We start from the raw sequence: 16,551 nt of genomic DNA, 5'->3' as shown, positions 1-16,551 counted from the left end.
AATCCCCAAGTCCAGAACAGACTATGGGAGGTGCACAGTACTACATAGAGCCATGACTACATGGAACTCTATTCCACATCAAGTAACTGATGCAAGCAGTAGAATCGGACTTAAAAAACAGATAAAAATGCACCTTATGGAACAGCAGGGACTATGAAGAGACACACACATACACACACAGGTTCAGACACACTCATACACACACACACACGAGCACACGCACTCTACACACACGTACATTGTAATATTGTTGTATGGTGGTATTGTACCATTTGTATTGTAGATATGTAATGGTGCAATAATGTTAAATGATGTACTGTTTTATATTTTGTTGTATGTGTGATGTAAGTGCCTTAATGTAGCTGCTGCCAAGGGGGATCCATAATAAATACAAATACATAATCATTAGCTGTTGCAAGACACAACACTACAGTCTTTGAGGAACAGAGGGTAAGCCACAGATGTTACCTGGAACACAGTGTGTCCCACCTGTCAAACATCATAATATTACCTGGCACAAAACTATATCAGCACTCTCATACACATGTCACTGTACGGTTTGTCAACAGGTGTGCCTCACCTGGCCCCAAGGTCCGACCTGCCACGAGGCACAGTCCTGCTGCTGACACGTCTGGACCGACTCAGGCTTGGACGCAGAGTCACAGAAGCGGTCGTCCCGTCGGTCCTCCGCAAACTGGCACCATGTCTGCCGGTGCTTGTACCCTTTCCCACACGTCACCGGGCACTGCAACAACAGTCAACAGGCACAATGAGAAACATGGGGACACATAGCATAAAGCCTCTGGAAAGTACGCTCAGAAAATGAGGACAACAGTGTGTGTGCAGTTAACAGTAGCTTTGATATGTACAGTAGGTTAGCTATGTGTGTACAGTATGTGTTTGTTTGGGATATTTAAGCAAGGCCGAGGTGTGTAGTATATGGCCAATATACCACGGCTAAAGGCTGTTATTATGCACGACGCAACGCTGAGTGCCTGGGTACAGCCTTTAGCCGTGGTATATTGTCCTTATACCACAAGAGGTGCCTTATTGCTATTATAAACTGGTTACCAATGTAATTAGAACAGTAAACAAGTCATTTTGCGTCATACCCATGGTATATTGTCTGATATACTGTACCACAGCTTTCAGCCAATCAGCATCCAGGACTCAAACTACCCGGTTTATAATATAAAACATTTGCGGAATGTGACACATAGCCTTTTGAGCTGCTTGGACAGAATGTGAAAACTATGCAATAAAACTAGTTATTGCACCACATACTGCACTGTACATGATGAGATATAACAAGGACACTAACTATCAACATTTGGATTTGATCTTTGACCCACTTCTCAGGTGCTCTGTAATTTTTACATCTTTAACAACAAACTAGACGTAGCATAAAAAGGCCATCTGGGTTCTAAATTCATCAATTCATCAATTAATTTCAAGTGATAATCAACATTTCCAAAGCGTAGTCCAAACATTCTCCATGGAACTGACCTCAGACCAGTCTCCAGTCTTCCACGCGGGACACAGGAACTCATTGCAGTTCTGGGCGGTGGTCAGCTTGTCTCTCTGGCTGCACTTACTGTCATCACTTTCTGCCTCAGAGGACTTCCCACACACGGCTGCACGACGCCGGGACCCTCCGCCACAGCTTTTGGAGCACTGAAACACACGCACACGTATTAAACCTTTGTCCTTCTGTTTTGCCTTCTCTTTTTCTTAGCCCACCCAAAAACAGGTGGTCTCACCTCTGACCAAGAGGAGTACTCCCAACCGGCCGGGTTACAGTCTCCATGGCAACTCTCCTTGTCCTCAGGTTTACGTTGACTGCTGCAGTAACGCTCGTCCACCTTCTGGGTCTTTCCATCGGTACGGCTGAGTTTGGCACAGTAGATCTCCAGTGTACGATATCCCACTCCACATGGGACTGTACACTCACTCTTCCGCGCTACATGCCACCTGCACAGACAGGAAAGGTCATAGGTGAGAGACGCTGACAGGAAACATACAGATCGCATATATAAAGACTGACAGTGATGAAGAATCTGTGATATGGACAGATGGAGAGTGGTTTAGGCAGTACCTGATTTCACAGTCTGCATTGCAGGGTTCTGTGACCATGGCTGGTCTGGCAGCCCCATGGCACCTCTGGTCTGAGACCACCACACGATCCGACTCTCTACTACACAGGATCTTCCTCTTACGCTCTCCTGATGGAGTGTGAGAGAAGGTTTAGTTCCTTGGTCATGGTCCTGCTGCTTTTGGTTTCTCCCTGGGATTGAATCGATTGGCTAGAAAGTCCATGCACGCTTGGATTCTTTGGAGTCTAAATCAGACACTTGTCAAAAGGCAAGAATGAAAACCAGCAGGAGTCTGTTCCTCGAAGAGACCGGTTTGACGTCCATGGTTTAAATCATTGTAAAATCGTTCTTATTTCAAAAAGCGTTCCCAGAAACCTGGCTCTTAAAGCTGGATCTTCCACCTATACCTTCTGTTCTCAATTTTTATAACCAAAGATTAAGAGCAGTAAATCAGTAAAACTGCCAGTAAATCTACATGGATAAATAGAAATGTGTTAGTGAAGAAAGACACTACATCTTCAGCCCTTATTCTCTTTAGCTATTTGTGACTTTGCCACTGAAGAGCGACTGTGACGTCGACATTTCACTCCATTGCATATTTACATGTAAAATGTTTGTCCTTTTTAGCACTGGCCAAGTACTTCAACTCCTAGCCAATTCATAGACGCTAACTACCTTTAGCGCCTATTGACGATTGTATCGTCTTGCTGGGGGGGTTTGTTAAGAGCCCCGACGCTTGCTCTTAACCCTTACAAAAAAAGTTATACAGGAATCCTGCAGGAATTTGACCCTTTGTGAAGTAATTGTGCAGGTGTCCTACAGGAATCATGTAGTACATTCCTGCAGGTATCCTGCAGGACCAAAACCTGCAGGATTTTGATATTCCTGCAGGATATGGCAAACTGCTGAAGGAGGAGATAAAATGTATGTGGACGTGGTGCAGATGTATATAGCCAGCTAGTTATCTAGTCCAAAAATATGTATTTTTAACTCTCCTTTACAATTTACAACAAGAAGATGAACAGTTATGTGACATATTGGTCACCATAGCAACAGTTGACAGTTGGAAGTTGAGGAAATGGCTGCCAGGCAGTTTAGCTAATTCAAGTACTGCTAATATTAAAACAAATGTTGACAGGTAAGGGGTCAGAGAAACATACTAAAACTACAACAAATGTTTATATGAACATGTTAGGGGGTGGCGTAGTTAGTTTTTAATGTGTTGTGTTTGCATAACATTTTGTATAAATAAATTAGCTAGCTTAGCTAACATGTTCTCTACCACTGTCTGCTAGCTAGCTAGCTTTGCCAAAAAAACATTTTAAACTTTTGTTTCCATGGAAAGTGACAAATGAGATTTGATATCCCTCTTGCTATGTCACTTTAGTACTGTTGTCACAAGATAGGCTATAACTTTTAAGTGTTTTGAAACGGATGGTGATAGATTCGAATTTTGAATGACTAGGCTAATGGCTCCTTGGCAAGCATTTGAAGACAGTAACCAAGTCACATGACCGATCATGACCTGTCATAAATAAGGACGTGATTGCATTTAAATAGTAAAGAGGGGTTTAAAACATTGTTTATCTATGAAATATCACATTATTTTCACTGAAATAATAAGGTCACAATTGAATATACAAACAGTTTGATTTAAATAAAAATGAATAATTTTAACATCACTTTCTCTCTGTTTTACTTGTAGCTTGCTTGGATTGTTTCCCCACCTCCACCATGTGAGTTCTCTTCTTTTCCCTTACAGCTTAGACTACAGGGAGCACAGAAAACACACACACTATAATTTTTTGCCTTGTATATCTAACAGTTTAGCAAAAGGCCACCACACCACAGAGTTGGTCAGTGCATGAGAAAACAATACATTTACTAATTCATCTGTTTCTTTGTCTCATTTGCAACTCCATTAGTCCCAGTTGTCTACTAGTTAAATTTTCTGAAGGATGAGGTAGGGATCGAGCAGGTTGTCCTACAGGAAAATGGATATATATCCTGCATGATTCCTGCATAATTTTTTGTGCAGGATTCCTGTAGGACTTTTTTGGAAGGGAGAGTTAAAACGCATTGCTTGTGGTACGGTTTTGAAAACATAAGGAACGTATAATTCATATCAGCAAGAAATAATAATACAAAAAGAAGGTTAAACTACTACACATGTTTATAAGGTTAGTGTTCCCACACGGCCATATTTCCATGTTACAGCGCTTGTTTACAGAAAACAGACGGAAGACAGAGGTGACTCTGTGATAATTAGAGTAGTTAACATCTATGAATGGGAAAGTCTGAGCTCAACTCTGTGGAGGAGTTAAGGTACTTGGCTATTTTAGCACCAAACTCAGATTGTAAATGTTTGCTTATGGTTGTAGGTGTTGGTAACGTTTTCAAGCAAATTCCTATCGCTAAAGATGTCACACCGTTGTTATAGAAAAGGTCACAAGCTAATAGGGTTGCAAAGGGAGGGTATATTACTGAAACTTTCTAAGTTTACCAGTAAACTACCAGAATTTTGGTATCTTTCAAGGATTTTATGTAATCGATCACAATACATCTAGTGGCCCTTTTGGGTACTTCAGATTATCAGAAGTGTCTGTAAAAATCTCTGGCCCTCTGTGTGGCCTTATCACATAAAAAAGTATATATATATATATATATATATATATACAATTACTTAACCAGGTAGACCAGTTGAGAACAAGTTCTCATTTACAACTGCGACCTGGCCAAGATAACGCAAAGCAGTGCGACAAAAACAACAACACAGAGTTACACATTGGATAAACAAACGTGCAGTCAATAACACAATAGAAAAATCTGTAAACAGTGTGTGCAAATGAAGTAAGGAGGTAAGGCAATAAATAGGCCAATAGTGGCAAATTAATTACAATTTAGCAATTTACACTGGAGTGATATATGTGCAGATGAGGATGTGCAAGTAGAAATACTGGTGTGCAAAAGAGCAGAAAAACAAAAACAAATATGGGGATGAGGTAGGTAGTTGGTTAGATGGGCTATTTACAGATGGGCTGTGTACAGCTGCAGTGATCGGTAAACTGCTCTGACAGCTGACGCTTAAAGTGAGTGAGGGAGATATAATGCTCCAACTTCAGTGATTTTTGCAATTCATTCCAGTCAGAGAACTGGAAGGAAAGGCGGCCAAAGGAGGTGTTGGCTTTGGGGATGACCAGTGAAATATACCTGCTGGAGCGCGTGCTACAGGTGGGTGTTGCTATGGTGACCAGTGATCTGAGATAAGGCGGAGCTATACCTAGCGAAGACTTATAGATGACCTGGAGCCAGTGGGTTTGGCAAGAAATATGTAGCGAGGACCAGCCAACAAGAGCATACAGGTCGCAGTGGTGGGTAGTATATGGGGCTTTGGTGACAAAACGGATGGCACTGTGATAGACTGCATCCAATTTGCTGAGTAGAGTGTTGGAGGCTATTTTGTAAATGACATCGCCGAAGTCAAAGATCGGTAGGATAGTCAGTTTTAGGAGGGTATGTTTGGCAGCATGAGTAAAGGAGGCTTTGTTGTGAAATAGCCGGTTCTAGATTTAACTTTGGATTGGAGATGCTTAATGTAAAATATATGACATCATTTAAAAGGATGATTTAATAGGAGAAAGCTGTAATCATTATCCTAAATATAAACCATCAACTTAGTTCAGCATGAAACATTCTTTATATTTCAAAAAAATTATTATGTCAATATGTAATTGTTTTGTCGTCAACCTGGTGGCAGTTGTGAAAAAAGTCACTAGTTGAAGAGTTGCTGTTCATTGAAAATAATGACATTGTTGATCAGATGCTATTTTCATTAATTAGGCTATTTTCTCTTAAACCATATGTTCTATCTACTAGAAACTCATGAACAATATGGAAATAGATATAATAAATAAATACGGTAACCATTTATTATATCTATTTCCATATTGTTCATGAGTATATATATATATATATATATATATATATATATATATATATAAAAAGTTATTCAAGCATAAATTACGAAAGAATCTTACTGAAGACTCCGATAACCTTGGTAAATTACCGCTAGCTTTGCAACTATACACGCGAGTAGAAATGTTTAACATTGTTTATTAAGAAGTTAAGTTCCATTTGTATCCCTGAGCTGTACTCACCACTGCAGGTTGCTTACTGATTTGGAGAGAGCGCGCCGGCCACTCACATGCGCCAAGTAATTACAATGGGAGAATCTCAATAGCATTTCCTTGATTCCTCTGAACTCCTCATCCAATGTGTTTTGAGGAGGCGGCAGGGAGAGAGCACCGGAGGAATCAAGGAAACACAATTATGATTCTCCAAATCTTTTATGTTGAGGGGTGTTTTCCTAATAATAGCCTATCTACATTGATAAGACAACTATTGAGAAGTATTGATTGAAAAGGGAATTATTAGGCTAATAATAATTGATGAAATACCTGTTTAGGTGCATTTTGTATTATCTCAGTGTTACAGGTTGGGCTTCAGGTGCCCATTTTCAGGAGAGCATAGGCTGGAGTGACATGGAGTGACATGTTATCCAATGCTCTAGTCTAGGCCTACTAAACTCAGCTGTGTGCAATCATTGATGCTTTGTCAAAGTTATAGGAGCTCTGCCTAGTTTAAAGGTGCTCTGTCTTAGAAGCTAATTGAAGCTTCAGTATATTGGCCATTTAGTGTATCTGTATAAGTCAGAGTCTGTCAACATCTTGTCATAGATCCAGCTCACCTTCCGCACCTGTTAATAAATACCAAAATTTTGCACCTGAATTCCATCTGACTCCTGATGCTTCACACACCCTGACAAGAACGTAGAGTCCACTATTCTATACAATTTAAAAATAAATGTCGACTTTTCAACTTTCTATAAAACCCTTGGTTGCAGGAGCTTTTTTCGTGTTGGCGACGATAGACAAGAGGACTTCATGGTGGTCAGATACAACCACATACAGCCTCAACTCCTCTCTCCCCCGACCTTTCACCTCCCCACACCTCCTTTCCCACACTCCTCCACAATCTTCTCTTTACCCCCCTAACCCCTACACCCCCTCTCCTCCGTTCCCTTCACATCCCTCCCCCAGCCCTCACCTTGGCAGGGCCTGCTACACTCCTGCCAGGGCCCGTAGGCGTCCCAGATGAACTGCTGGGGTTTATCCTCGATGGGGATGTTATAGGAGTACCGGACGTCTGGGTTGTACAAGTTACCTACAGAAAGCACCTGCGGAGTGAGAGGGGGGCAGAGGAATAGAACAATAGGTACAGTTCCTCTGTTCCATTTGCATCATAACCATTTTACTGTGTCACCTTCTCAACAGTCAGGTAAGGAATTGTTACCTGGACAATGATCTCCTCTTCGATGCGGTCAGTGCAATTGATTCTCTCAATGATGTGGTCAGATCCGCTGTACTCGATGATGGTGTTGCCCAGTTTGATTTCCCTTTTAAACATGCTAACCACAAACTCTCCATTGAGCAGATACTCCCCTCTGATGTTTGAAACAGCTGCACATAAAGAGAGAGGAGATGACACTGGCATGAATAAAAAGGATGGCATAGGAGTCTGAAAGTACAGTATGGGACAGGGTGAGAAACCACACGTGTCTTTGATGAGCTCAGCTACTCTAAAGTCATTTTTCCTTTTGTTGAGGAAATCAAACAGAGTGTTTACATGGACATACTGTAGAGTTGGCTGAGTGTTTACATGGACATACTGTAGAGTTGGCTGAGTGTTTACATGGACATACTGTAGAGTTGGCTGAGTGTTAACATGGACATACTGTAGAGTTGGCTGAGTGTTTACATGGACATACTGTAGAGTTGGCTGAGTGTTTACATGGACATACTGTAGAGTTGGCTGAGTGTTTACATGGACATACTGTAGAGTTGGCTGAGTGTTTACATGGACATACTGTAGAGTTGGCTGAGTGTTTACATGGACATACTGTAGAGTTGGCTACACTGAGAGTCGGTCAACTGTAAACAAACTCTCACTTAACTCAGTGATAAAAAAAAGAGCCTCAAAACAGCTGATGTTTTCATTTACAGCAAGGCCTGCAACAGAGAACAGATAAACCTAATTGGGGTAAAATAATCCTGCATTCCTCCTGGAGGAATCTCATTCCTCCTGTTCTGTTCATCAGTTTGTCTGCTGCACACATTCACACTAATACGATTATGGAGCTAATTTCCTGAGTTACTTTCCTCGCCATTTCACACATCATAGTTATGTGGCCGCAGAGACCGGCCCACTTCCCGCAAGCCCTCTTACCCCCTGGTCCCCCTCAGGCCCCAGCTCAACCGCAGAGACAGTCACACACACACACACAAACACACACACAAAGAAACACAAACATAGTGACCTTTACGAGTAGCACAGAGAGAAGGCCCCAGACAGTCACACATGCACGCACGCACGCACACACACACAAACAAGCACGCACACAAAGAAACACAGGCATAGTGACCTTTACAAGCAGCACAGAGAGAATGAAATGGCCCACAGAGGGCTATATGAGTTCTGGATCATTAACGCGTTAGCACGTGCGCCCTAAACTCTCGTACAGGCCAGGTTCAATGGGCCCTTCAAAGCTCTCAGCTGAAGACAAGCAGAACACTACTGTACAGTAGAACCATCAACCATAAATCTAATCAAATAAAATCTATTTTATTTGTCACATGCGCTAATTACAACCTTACCATGAAATGCTTACTTACAAGCCCTTAAACAACAATGTATTATTAAGAAAAATAAGAATAATGAAAATATTAACTAAATAAACTGAAGTAAAAAGAAACTAACACAATAAAATAACAACCATATACAGGGGAGGTACCGAGTCAATGTGCGGGGGTACAGGTTAGTCGAGGTAATTGACGTAATATGTACATGTAGGTAGGGGTAAAGTGACTATGCATAGATCATACAGAGTGAGTAGCAGCAGTGTAAAAAAACAGGAAGTCAATGCAAATAGTCCGGGCAGCCATTTGATTAACTGTTCAGCAGTCTTATGGCTTGGGGATAGAAGCAGTTAAGGTGCCTTTTGGACCTAGACTTGGCGCTCCGGTACAGCTTGCCGTGCAGTAGCAGAGAGAACAGTCTATGACTAGGGTGGCTGGACTATTTGACTATTTTTTGGGCCTTCCTCTGACACCGCCTGGTATAGAGGTCCTGGATTGCAGGAAGCTTGGCCCCATTAATGTACTGGGCCATATGCACTACCCTCTGTAGCGCCTTGCGGAAGGAGGCCGAACAGTTGCCATACCAGGCGGTGATGCAACCGGTCAGGATGCTCTCGATTGTGCATCTTTAGAACCTTTTGAGGATCTGAGGACCCATGCCAAATCTTTTCGGTCTGCTGAGGGGGAATAGGCATTGTCATGCCTGCTTCAATACTCTCTTGGTGTGTTTGGACCATGATAGTTTGTTGGTGATGTGGACACCAAAAATCTTGAAGCTCTCAACCTGCTCCATTATAGCCCCGTCGATGTAAATGGGGCGTGCTCAACCCTCCTTTTTCTGTAGTCCACAATCATCTCATTTATCTTTCTCACGTTGAGGGAGAGGTTGTTGTCCTGGCACCATACTGCCAGGTCTCTGACCTTCTCCTCCCTATAGGCTGTTTCATCATTGTCGGTGATAAGGCCTACCACCGTTGTGTCGTCTGCAAACTAAATGGTAGTGTTGGAGTAGTGCTTGGCCACGCAGTCGTAGGTGAACAGGGAGTAAAGGAGGGGACTGAGCCCCTGAGCGGCCCACGTGTTGAGGATCAGCGTGTCAGATGTGTTGTTGCCTACCCTTACCCCCTGGGGGCGGCCCGTCAGGAATTCCAGGATCCAGTTGTAGAGGGAGGTGTTTAGTCCCAGGGTCCTTAGCTTAGTGATGAGCTTTGAGGGCACTATGGTGTTGAACGCTGAGCTGTAGTCAATGAACAGCATTCTGATGTAGGCGTCATCTGTGGATCTGTTCGGGGCGGTAAGTGAATTGGAGTGGGGTTTCTTGGATGATGGTGTTGATGTGAGCTATGCCCAGTCTTTCAAAGCACTTCATGGCTACAGACGTGAGTGCTACAGGTCAGTAGTCATTTAGGCAGGTTACCTTGGTGTTCTTGGGCACAGGGACTATGGTGGTCTGCTTGAAACATGTAGGTATTACAGACTCGGTCAGGAACAGGTTGAAAATGTTAGTGAAGACACTTGCCAGTTGATCAGCGAATGCTCTGCGTACATATATCCTGGTAATCCGTCTGGCCCTGCGGCCTTGTGAATGTTGATCTGTTTAAAGGTATTACGCACATGGGCTACAGAGAGCGTGATCACACAGTCGTCCACAACAACTAGTCCTCTCATGGATGCTTCAGTGTTGCTTGCCTTGAAGCGTGCATAGAAGTAATTTAGCTCGTCTGGTAGGCTCATGTTATTGGGCAGCACGCGGCTGGGCTTCCCTTTGTAGTCCGTAATAGTTCGGAAGCCCTGCCGGTGTAGTAGGATTCAAACTTAGTCCTGTATTGACTCTTTGCCTGTTTGATGGTTCGTCAGAGGGCAAAGCGGGATTACTTATAAGTGTCCGGGTTAGAGTCCCGCTCCTTGAAAGAGGAAGCTCTACCCTTTAGCTCAGTGCGGATGTTGCCTGTAATCCATGGCTTCTGGTTGGGGTATGTACGTACGGTGGGGACGACGTCATTGATGCACATATTGATGAAGCTGGTGACTGATGTGGTATACTCTTCAATACCATCAAATGAATTCCGGAACATATTCCAGTCTGTGCTAGGAAAGCTGTCCTCTAGCTTAGCATCTGTATCATCTGACCACTTCCGTATTGAGCGAGTCACTGGTAATTCTGAGTTTTTGCTTGAACGCGTCTCTGTGTGAGGAGTAAAAATAGTGTTGTTTTTTTCCCCTCTGGTTGTACATGATACATGCTGGTAGAAATGAGGTAAAACGGATTCAAGTTTTCCTGCATTAAAGTCTCCGGTCGCTAGGAGTGCCGCCTCTGGATGACCATTTTCTTGTTTGCTAATGGCCTTATACAGCTGTCACGCCCTGACCTGAGAGAGAGGGTTTGTTTCTCTATGTGGTTAGGTCAGAGTGTGGGGTGGACATTCTATGTTTTTGTATTTCTTTATGTTGGGCCGAGTATGGTTCCTAACCAGAGGCAGCTGTCTATCGTTGTCTCTGATTAGGAACCATACTTAGGCAGCCTGTTTTTCCTTTGGGTTTTGTGGGTAGTTGCTTTCTGTTTAGTTGTAAGTACCTGACAGAACTGTCGGCTGTCATTTTTGTTTAATTTGTAAAGTGTTCATTTTTGCATTAAACGACAAAATGAACATATTCCACGCTGCACCTTGGTCTACTCATTTTGACGCCTGTGACAACAGCTCGTTAAGGGTGGTCTTAGTGCCAGGATCGGTTTGTGGTGGTAAATAGACAGCTATGAAAAATATAGATACAAATTATCTAGGGAAATATTGTGGTCTTCAGCTTATCATGCGGTAATCTACCTCAGGCGAGCAAAACCTTGAGACTTCTTTAATATTAGATTTTGCGCACCAGCTGTTGTCTTACCGGAGGTAGCTGTTCTGTCTTGCCGATGCATGGAAAACCCAGCCAATTGTATATTATCCATGTCGTCGCTCAGCCACGACTTGGTGAAACATAAGATATTACAGTTTTTAATGTCCCATTGGTAGAATAGCCTCGAACGGACCTCATCCAGTTTATGCTCCAATGATTGCATGCTGGCCAATAGGACGGATGGTAGAGGTGGGTTACCCACTCGCTGGCGAATTCTCACAAGGCACCTGGATCCTTCCCATCTGACTCATTAAAGAAAGAATCTTTGTCCAGTTCGAGGTGAGTAATTGCTGTTCTGATAACCAGAATCTCTTTTGGTCATAAGAGACAGTGGCAAAAACATAATGTACAAAATAACTTACAAACAATGTGAAAAAACACAAAATAGCACAATTGTTTAGGATCCCGTAAAACGGCAGCCATCCCTTCTGGCGCCATTGAACCATCTCATATCTGCTCAAGAAGAGAATACTAAACCTTTCGACACCTCTGAAAGGTAGACATGTGTCACGTTCGTTTGAATGGACGGAGCAAGGCGCAGCGTGATTAGAGTTCCACATCTTTTAATAAACAGTGAAACTTCTACAAAACAATACACCAACAACGAAACGTGAAAGTAGTGGTGCTAAATACACATACACAAAACAATATCCCACAACCCAGGTGGGAACAATGGATAACTTAAGTAAGATCCCGAATCAGAGACAATGAACACCAGCTGCCTCTAATTGGGAACCATACCGAGAGCACCAACATAGAAATGAAAAGACTAGAACACCCCCTAATCACGCCCTGACCTACAACACCATAGAGAACCAAGGGCTCTCTATGGTCAGGGCGTGACAACATGTTTAAATCCAACAGCCAACAAGACCCTAAAATAGTGTTTTGATAGTGAGTCTGAGTCTTACCGAGGTAGTTATCGTCTTCTGGTTTCCCTGAGTAGCTGTGTTGACGAACATCAATATTTGTAGCACCACTGGGTATTCTCACCACTTCGTTGTATCCTGCAGCACAACAAGCAGAAGAGAACTCAACGTCTCTGAGTGGACATGACTAAGTTAGTGGTCATTATAAACTGGGTGGTTCGAGCCCTGAATGCTGATTGGCTGACAGCCATGGTATATCAGATCGTATACCACGGGTATGACAAAACATGCATTTTTACTGCTCTAACTACGTTGCTAACCAGTTATAATAGCAATAAGGCACGTCAGGGGTTTGTGATATATGACCAATATACCACGGCTAAGGGCTGTATCCAGGCACTCCGCATTGCGTCGTGCATGGGGACAGCCCTTAGCCGTGGTATATTGGCCATATACCACACCTCCTCAGGCCTTATTGCTTAAGTGTACATTACTGTTCAAAAGTTTGGGGTCACTTAGAAATGTCCTTGTTTTTGAAAGAAAAGCAAATTTAACATTAACTATGTCTAATGTTGTAAATGACTATTGTAGCTGGAAATGGCTGATTTTTAATGTAATATCTACAGAGGCGTACAGAGGCCCATTATCAGCTGTATTTCTGATCAATTTGATGTTATTTTAATGGACAAAAATGTGCTTTTCTTTCAAAAACAAGGACATTTCTAAGTGACCCCAAACTTTTGAACAGTAGTGTATAATGGGCTAATGAAAAGCTTTCAGTGACCCTTTTCAGTCATTGTGATGATACATAGTTTGAACATCACGACTGGCCCTAGGCTCACCGTAGCGCACCATGTTGAAGGTGCCTGCCACGGTCTTGCACGAGGAGTTGTCACCGCCACACACACCACACTTATCTCTCCTCGCCTTGGAATTCAACACATGGTCACATCCCGCTTGCTGCACAGGTATGAGAAGGAGAATGGAGAGGTGGTTAATGAGGAAAAGGAAGTCGAGGAGGAAGAGGAGAAGGAAGTGGAGGAGGAAGAAGAGGAGAAGGCAGATGATGAGAGGGAGGGAAAGGGGGGTATAGGACATGAAAGGATAAATATCCAACATGTGCTACAACATAAAAGTCATCACTCACATTCATTTGCTTGGCAGATTCTCATTGATACACATTGATGCAGCTAGGATTTTAGTATTTGTGAGATAATGTAACTAAAGTAGTGGCATTCTTATGAAATCCTGTACTGTACTCTGCAACACTCTGCTAGCCTGCAGGGATAAAAACCATATGACCTAAGAAAATAGTTGCCTAATACACAGAACCTAACCCGGTTAAGTGTGTTAAGTCCATATCACTGTACCACATCTGACAGGAATTCTCTATCGTAAACAGCACCAAAGTGAAACTCTATTCTGATATAGTTGGGTTTAGTTCAAGTTCCCTCTAATAGGGACCTCTGTGATCAATATTCTTCTCATTTTAAAATAATGTCATTATTATCTTATTACTGTTATGAATGGTATATTAGGTTAGCTGTCAGACTGAAGCTGTTAAAGGCTGTGTGTCAGTCTCACCCTGCACAGGCCCTGCACACAGATGTCGTTGGTGTCGGGGCCACATGGCGTGCCGTCGATGACCCGATCCCTGAGCTGATAGTAGGCGGTGCTGCCAGCCACCCTGCAGAACAGCTTACAGCGATCCTTCATCTGAACTACAGGACAGGAGAGGAAAGGGGAATGGTGAAAACAGTCCACTGACCACATTAAAGGGGCTAATGAATTCAACCATATGGATGCTCTAACAAGTTGACTTAGCGTCCTCAATCTGGATCACACTGATTCACAGAGCACACAGAGTGCTTTGAGCACATCTACAGGCAGCCTTAGTTTACTTACAGCACCATTTCTAAAGGTCTAAACAGTCCAGTACATATAGAGATTTTTCTATGTGTTAGAAAGATGCAAAAACCAGAAGGTGTCAAGAGAGAGAAGATGTTCTTACTTCCGCTGTACTTGGGTACCCAGCGCACATTAGGAGGTAGACCGTTGATGTTGAAGTGCCGGCCGTCGAAGGCCGCACACTGCTCCTCTCTGAAGTCTCTCTTCTGCTTGGAGCAGGGCTCTGAGTTACATGAGCGGAACTTCATCCTGCGCCCCACACAGTACTTCCCCCCGTTCTTGGGCCTGGATAAAGGTGGTAAATAAATACATAGTCAAATCTTGTACTTTAGGATTGATATGGAAAGAATTCATTTAAGGAGGCTTGATGGTATGGTACATTGACCACGGCAGCTCCAAGGGAGACACAGTCCAGTAGATGTGCATGACTACAAAGGCTGTGCTTACATGGGTTGGTTGCACTCGCGGTCTGCGATTTTGATGCCCCCACCACACGTCCGCGAGCAGGAGCCAAACGGAGACCAGCCTCCCCACGCCCCCTGCACTGGCGTGGCATCGTGCTCTTTGGTAATGCACTGGCCATGTTTACAGTGCTGTGGAGAGAGAGAGAGAGAGAGAAGAGAAGAAGAGCATGAGATAATGAAACCTTAGCCTGCACACTGGCAACACATCTATCTGAAAGTTCTTCACAACCTCCTTTGATGTTAATCTGGGAAAAATTACAAAACGAATGGAAAAAGACAGAACCCAAAAAAGACATCCATTATAAATGTGTCTGTCTGAGGGTAAGTGAACTCAAAGGAGAAGATATGTTTCAGGTTATAGCGGAGGATCCATTTTCGTTGGCAACAACAACTGCATTGTAAAAGGCGGCAGCCTCAGTGTTGAAGGGTTGAGCAGGTTGGTTGGTTTGTGTGCAGGAATACAATGTGTAAACAGAGCAGGCTCTGAACATGTGTGCTGTGGGACCTCAGCTCTTTTATGTCAGACAGACAGCCAGGAAGTGAAGAGTTTGGTAGAGGGCCTAATTAGAAGCTACACTAAACCAGTAATGGATAGGGCAATCTCCACAAGCCTCTATTCACACCATAAGCAAGCCTCTATTCTACCATAAGCCTATTACTGCCTCATAGTAATACCAGCTCTGGAGAAAACAAATCCATCCTAACCCAAGTTCCAAATATGTTTGAACAAATGGAGGGATTTGGAGCAACTACCACGTGCGCCCCACTCATGTTCAATTATGAGTTCATATCGAGTTGTCATTGGTAAATTGATTTTGTGGCAGGCTTCTCTGAACTTGTTTTTTATTTTGTAATTTGTGCTTTTGATGAAATAATAACAGATTTTATAGTCATGAGTCATTCAAATAGCAGCAGAAACAAAGAAAGTTCAAATCAAAGTTTCCTTTGTGGTTATTTATGGGGTGTTTTTGACAGTTCATAACATTGAACATTTCCAGTATGCTCCAGCATAGTGATTAAGCTGGCTTGGGGTGTATGTGAGTGTGTTTGTATGTTCATGCACAGGCAAATTAAACTATTTGACTATATCTGCCGCTCTCGCTCTCTCTGTGTGTACACACAACATAAGTATCTGGTGCTATTCCCTTTTATTTTCCCACTTTTCATTTGATCTTTCTCTTTATCTCACCCTCTCCAATTATCACAATCTGTTCATTTTCGTCCTTCTCCCTGGCAGATCCCTATATATTGTGGTAGATCTCTCTGCTACTTACCTTTCCTGGAGAGCACTCTGTTCCGTCGGCCCAGGGCATGTGTTGGGTCCTGCAGCCCCTCTGGGCCCCCTCAGGGCTGGTGCACCACAGCCTGCGGCACTGGACCTGGAGAACACACACTGTTACCATTCCCCTGCCTGAGCTCCATCCACAAACACAGACACAGTGCTGTATACTCTTGTATCTCTTACAAGGTGTGTTACCTTTAAACAAAAGCTGAAACTAATCCCTGAGAAACATCAAGCCCAGTGGCTTGCAGGGCTTCACAGGAGGTGTAGCATGTAAACAAAATATTGAACACATGCAGAAGGCCTAGCTGAGAGCCAACTGGGACAGCAATTGGATATTACATA

General features: G+C 43.1%; 1 protein-coding gene across 2 annotated transcripts in view; it reads right to left on the bottom strand.

The window, feature by feature from the left end:
- Positions 1-16,551, bottom strand: part of adamts9 (ADAM metallopeptidase with thrombospondin type 1 motif, 9) — a 42,861-nt gene that overhangs the window by 13,800 nt on the left and 12,510 nt on the right. For both annotated transcript variants that reach the window (XM_029774969.1, XM_029774970.1), the window contains 12 exons: positions 16,199-16,303; positions 14,908-15,053; positions 14,564-14,745; positions 14,137-14,273; positions 13,395-13,512; positions 12,595-12,690; positions 7,446-7,612; positions 7,200-7,329; positions 2,096-2,222; positions 1,761-1,971; positions 1,507-1,674; positions 581-745 (listed from right to left, as the gene is read on the bottom strand). In XM_029774969.1, the coding sequence (XP_029630829.1) occupies positions 581-745; positions 1,507-1,674; positions 1,761-1,971; positions 2,096-2,222; positions 7,200-7,329; positions 7,446-7,612; positions 12,595-12,690; positions 13,395-13,512; positions 14,137-14,273; positions 14,564-14,745; positions 14,908-15,053; positions 16,199-16,303 (1,752 nt within the window). The remainder of the gene's footprint in view (positions 1-580; positions 746-1,506; positions 1,675-1,760; positions 1,972-2,095; positions 2,223-7,199; positions 7,330-7,445; positions 7,613-12,594; positions 12,691-13,394; positions 13,513-14,136; positions 14,274-14,563; positions 14,746-14,907; positions 15,054-16,198; positions 16,304-16,551) is intronic.

This window comes from Salmo trutta, chromosome 14 (assembly GCF_901001165.1).
Source record: "Salmo trutta chromosome 14, fSalTru1.1, whole genome shotgun sequence".
In the NCBI taxonomy this organism is placed as follows: Eukaryota; Metazoa; Chordata; class Actinopteri; order Salmoniformes; family Salmonidae; genus Salmo; species Salmo trutta.
This window is presented reverse-complemented; position numbering and strand designations above follow the sequence as displayed.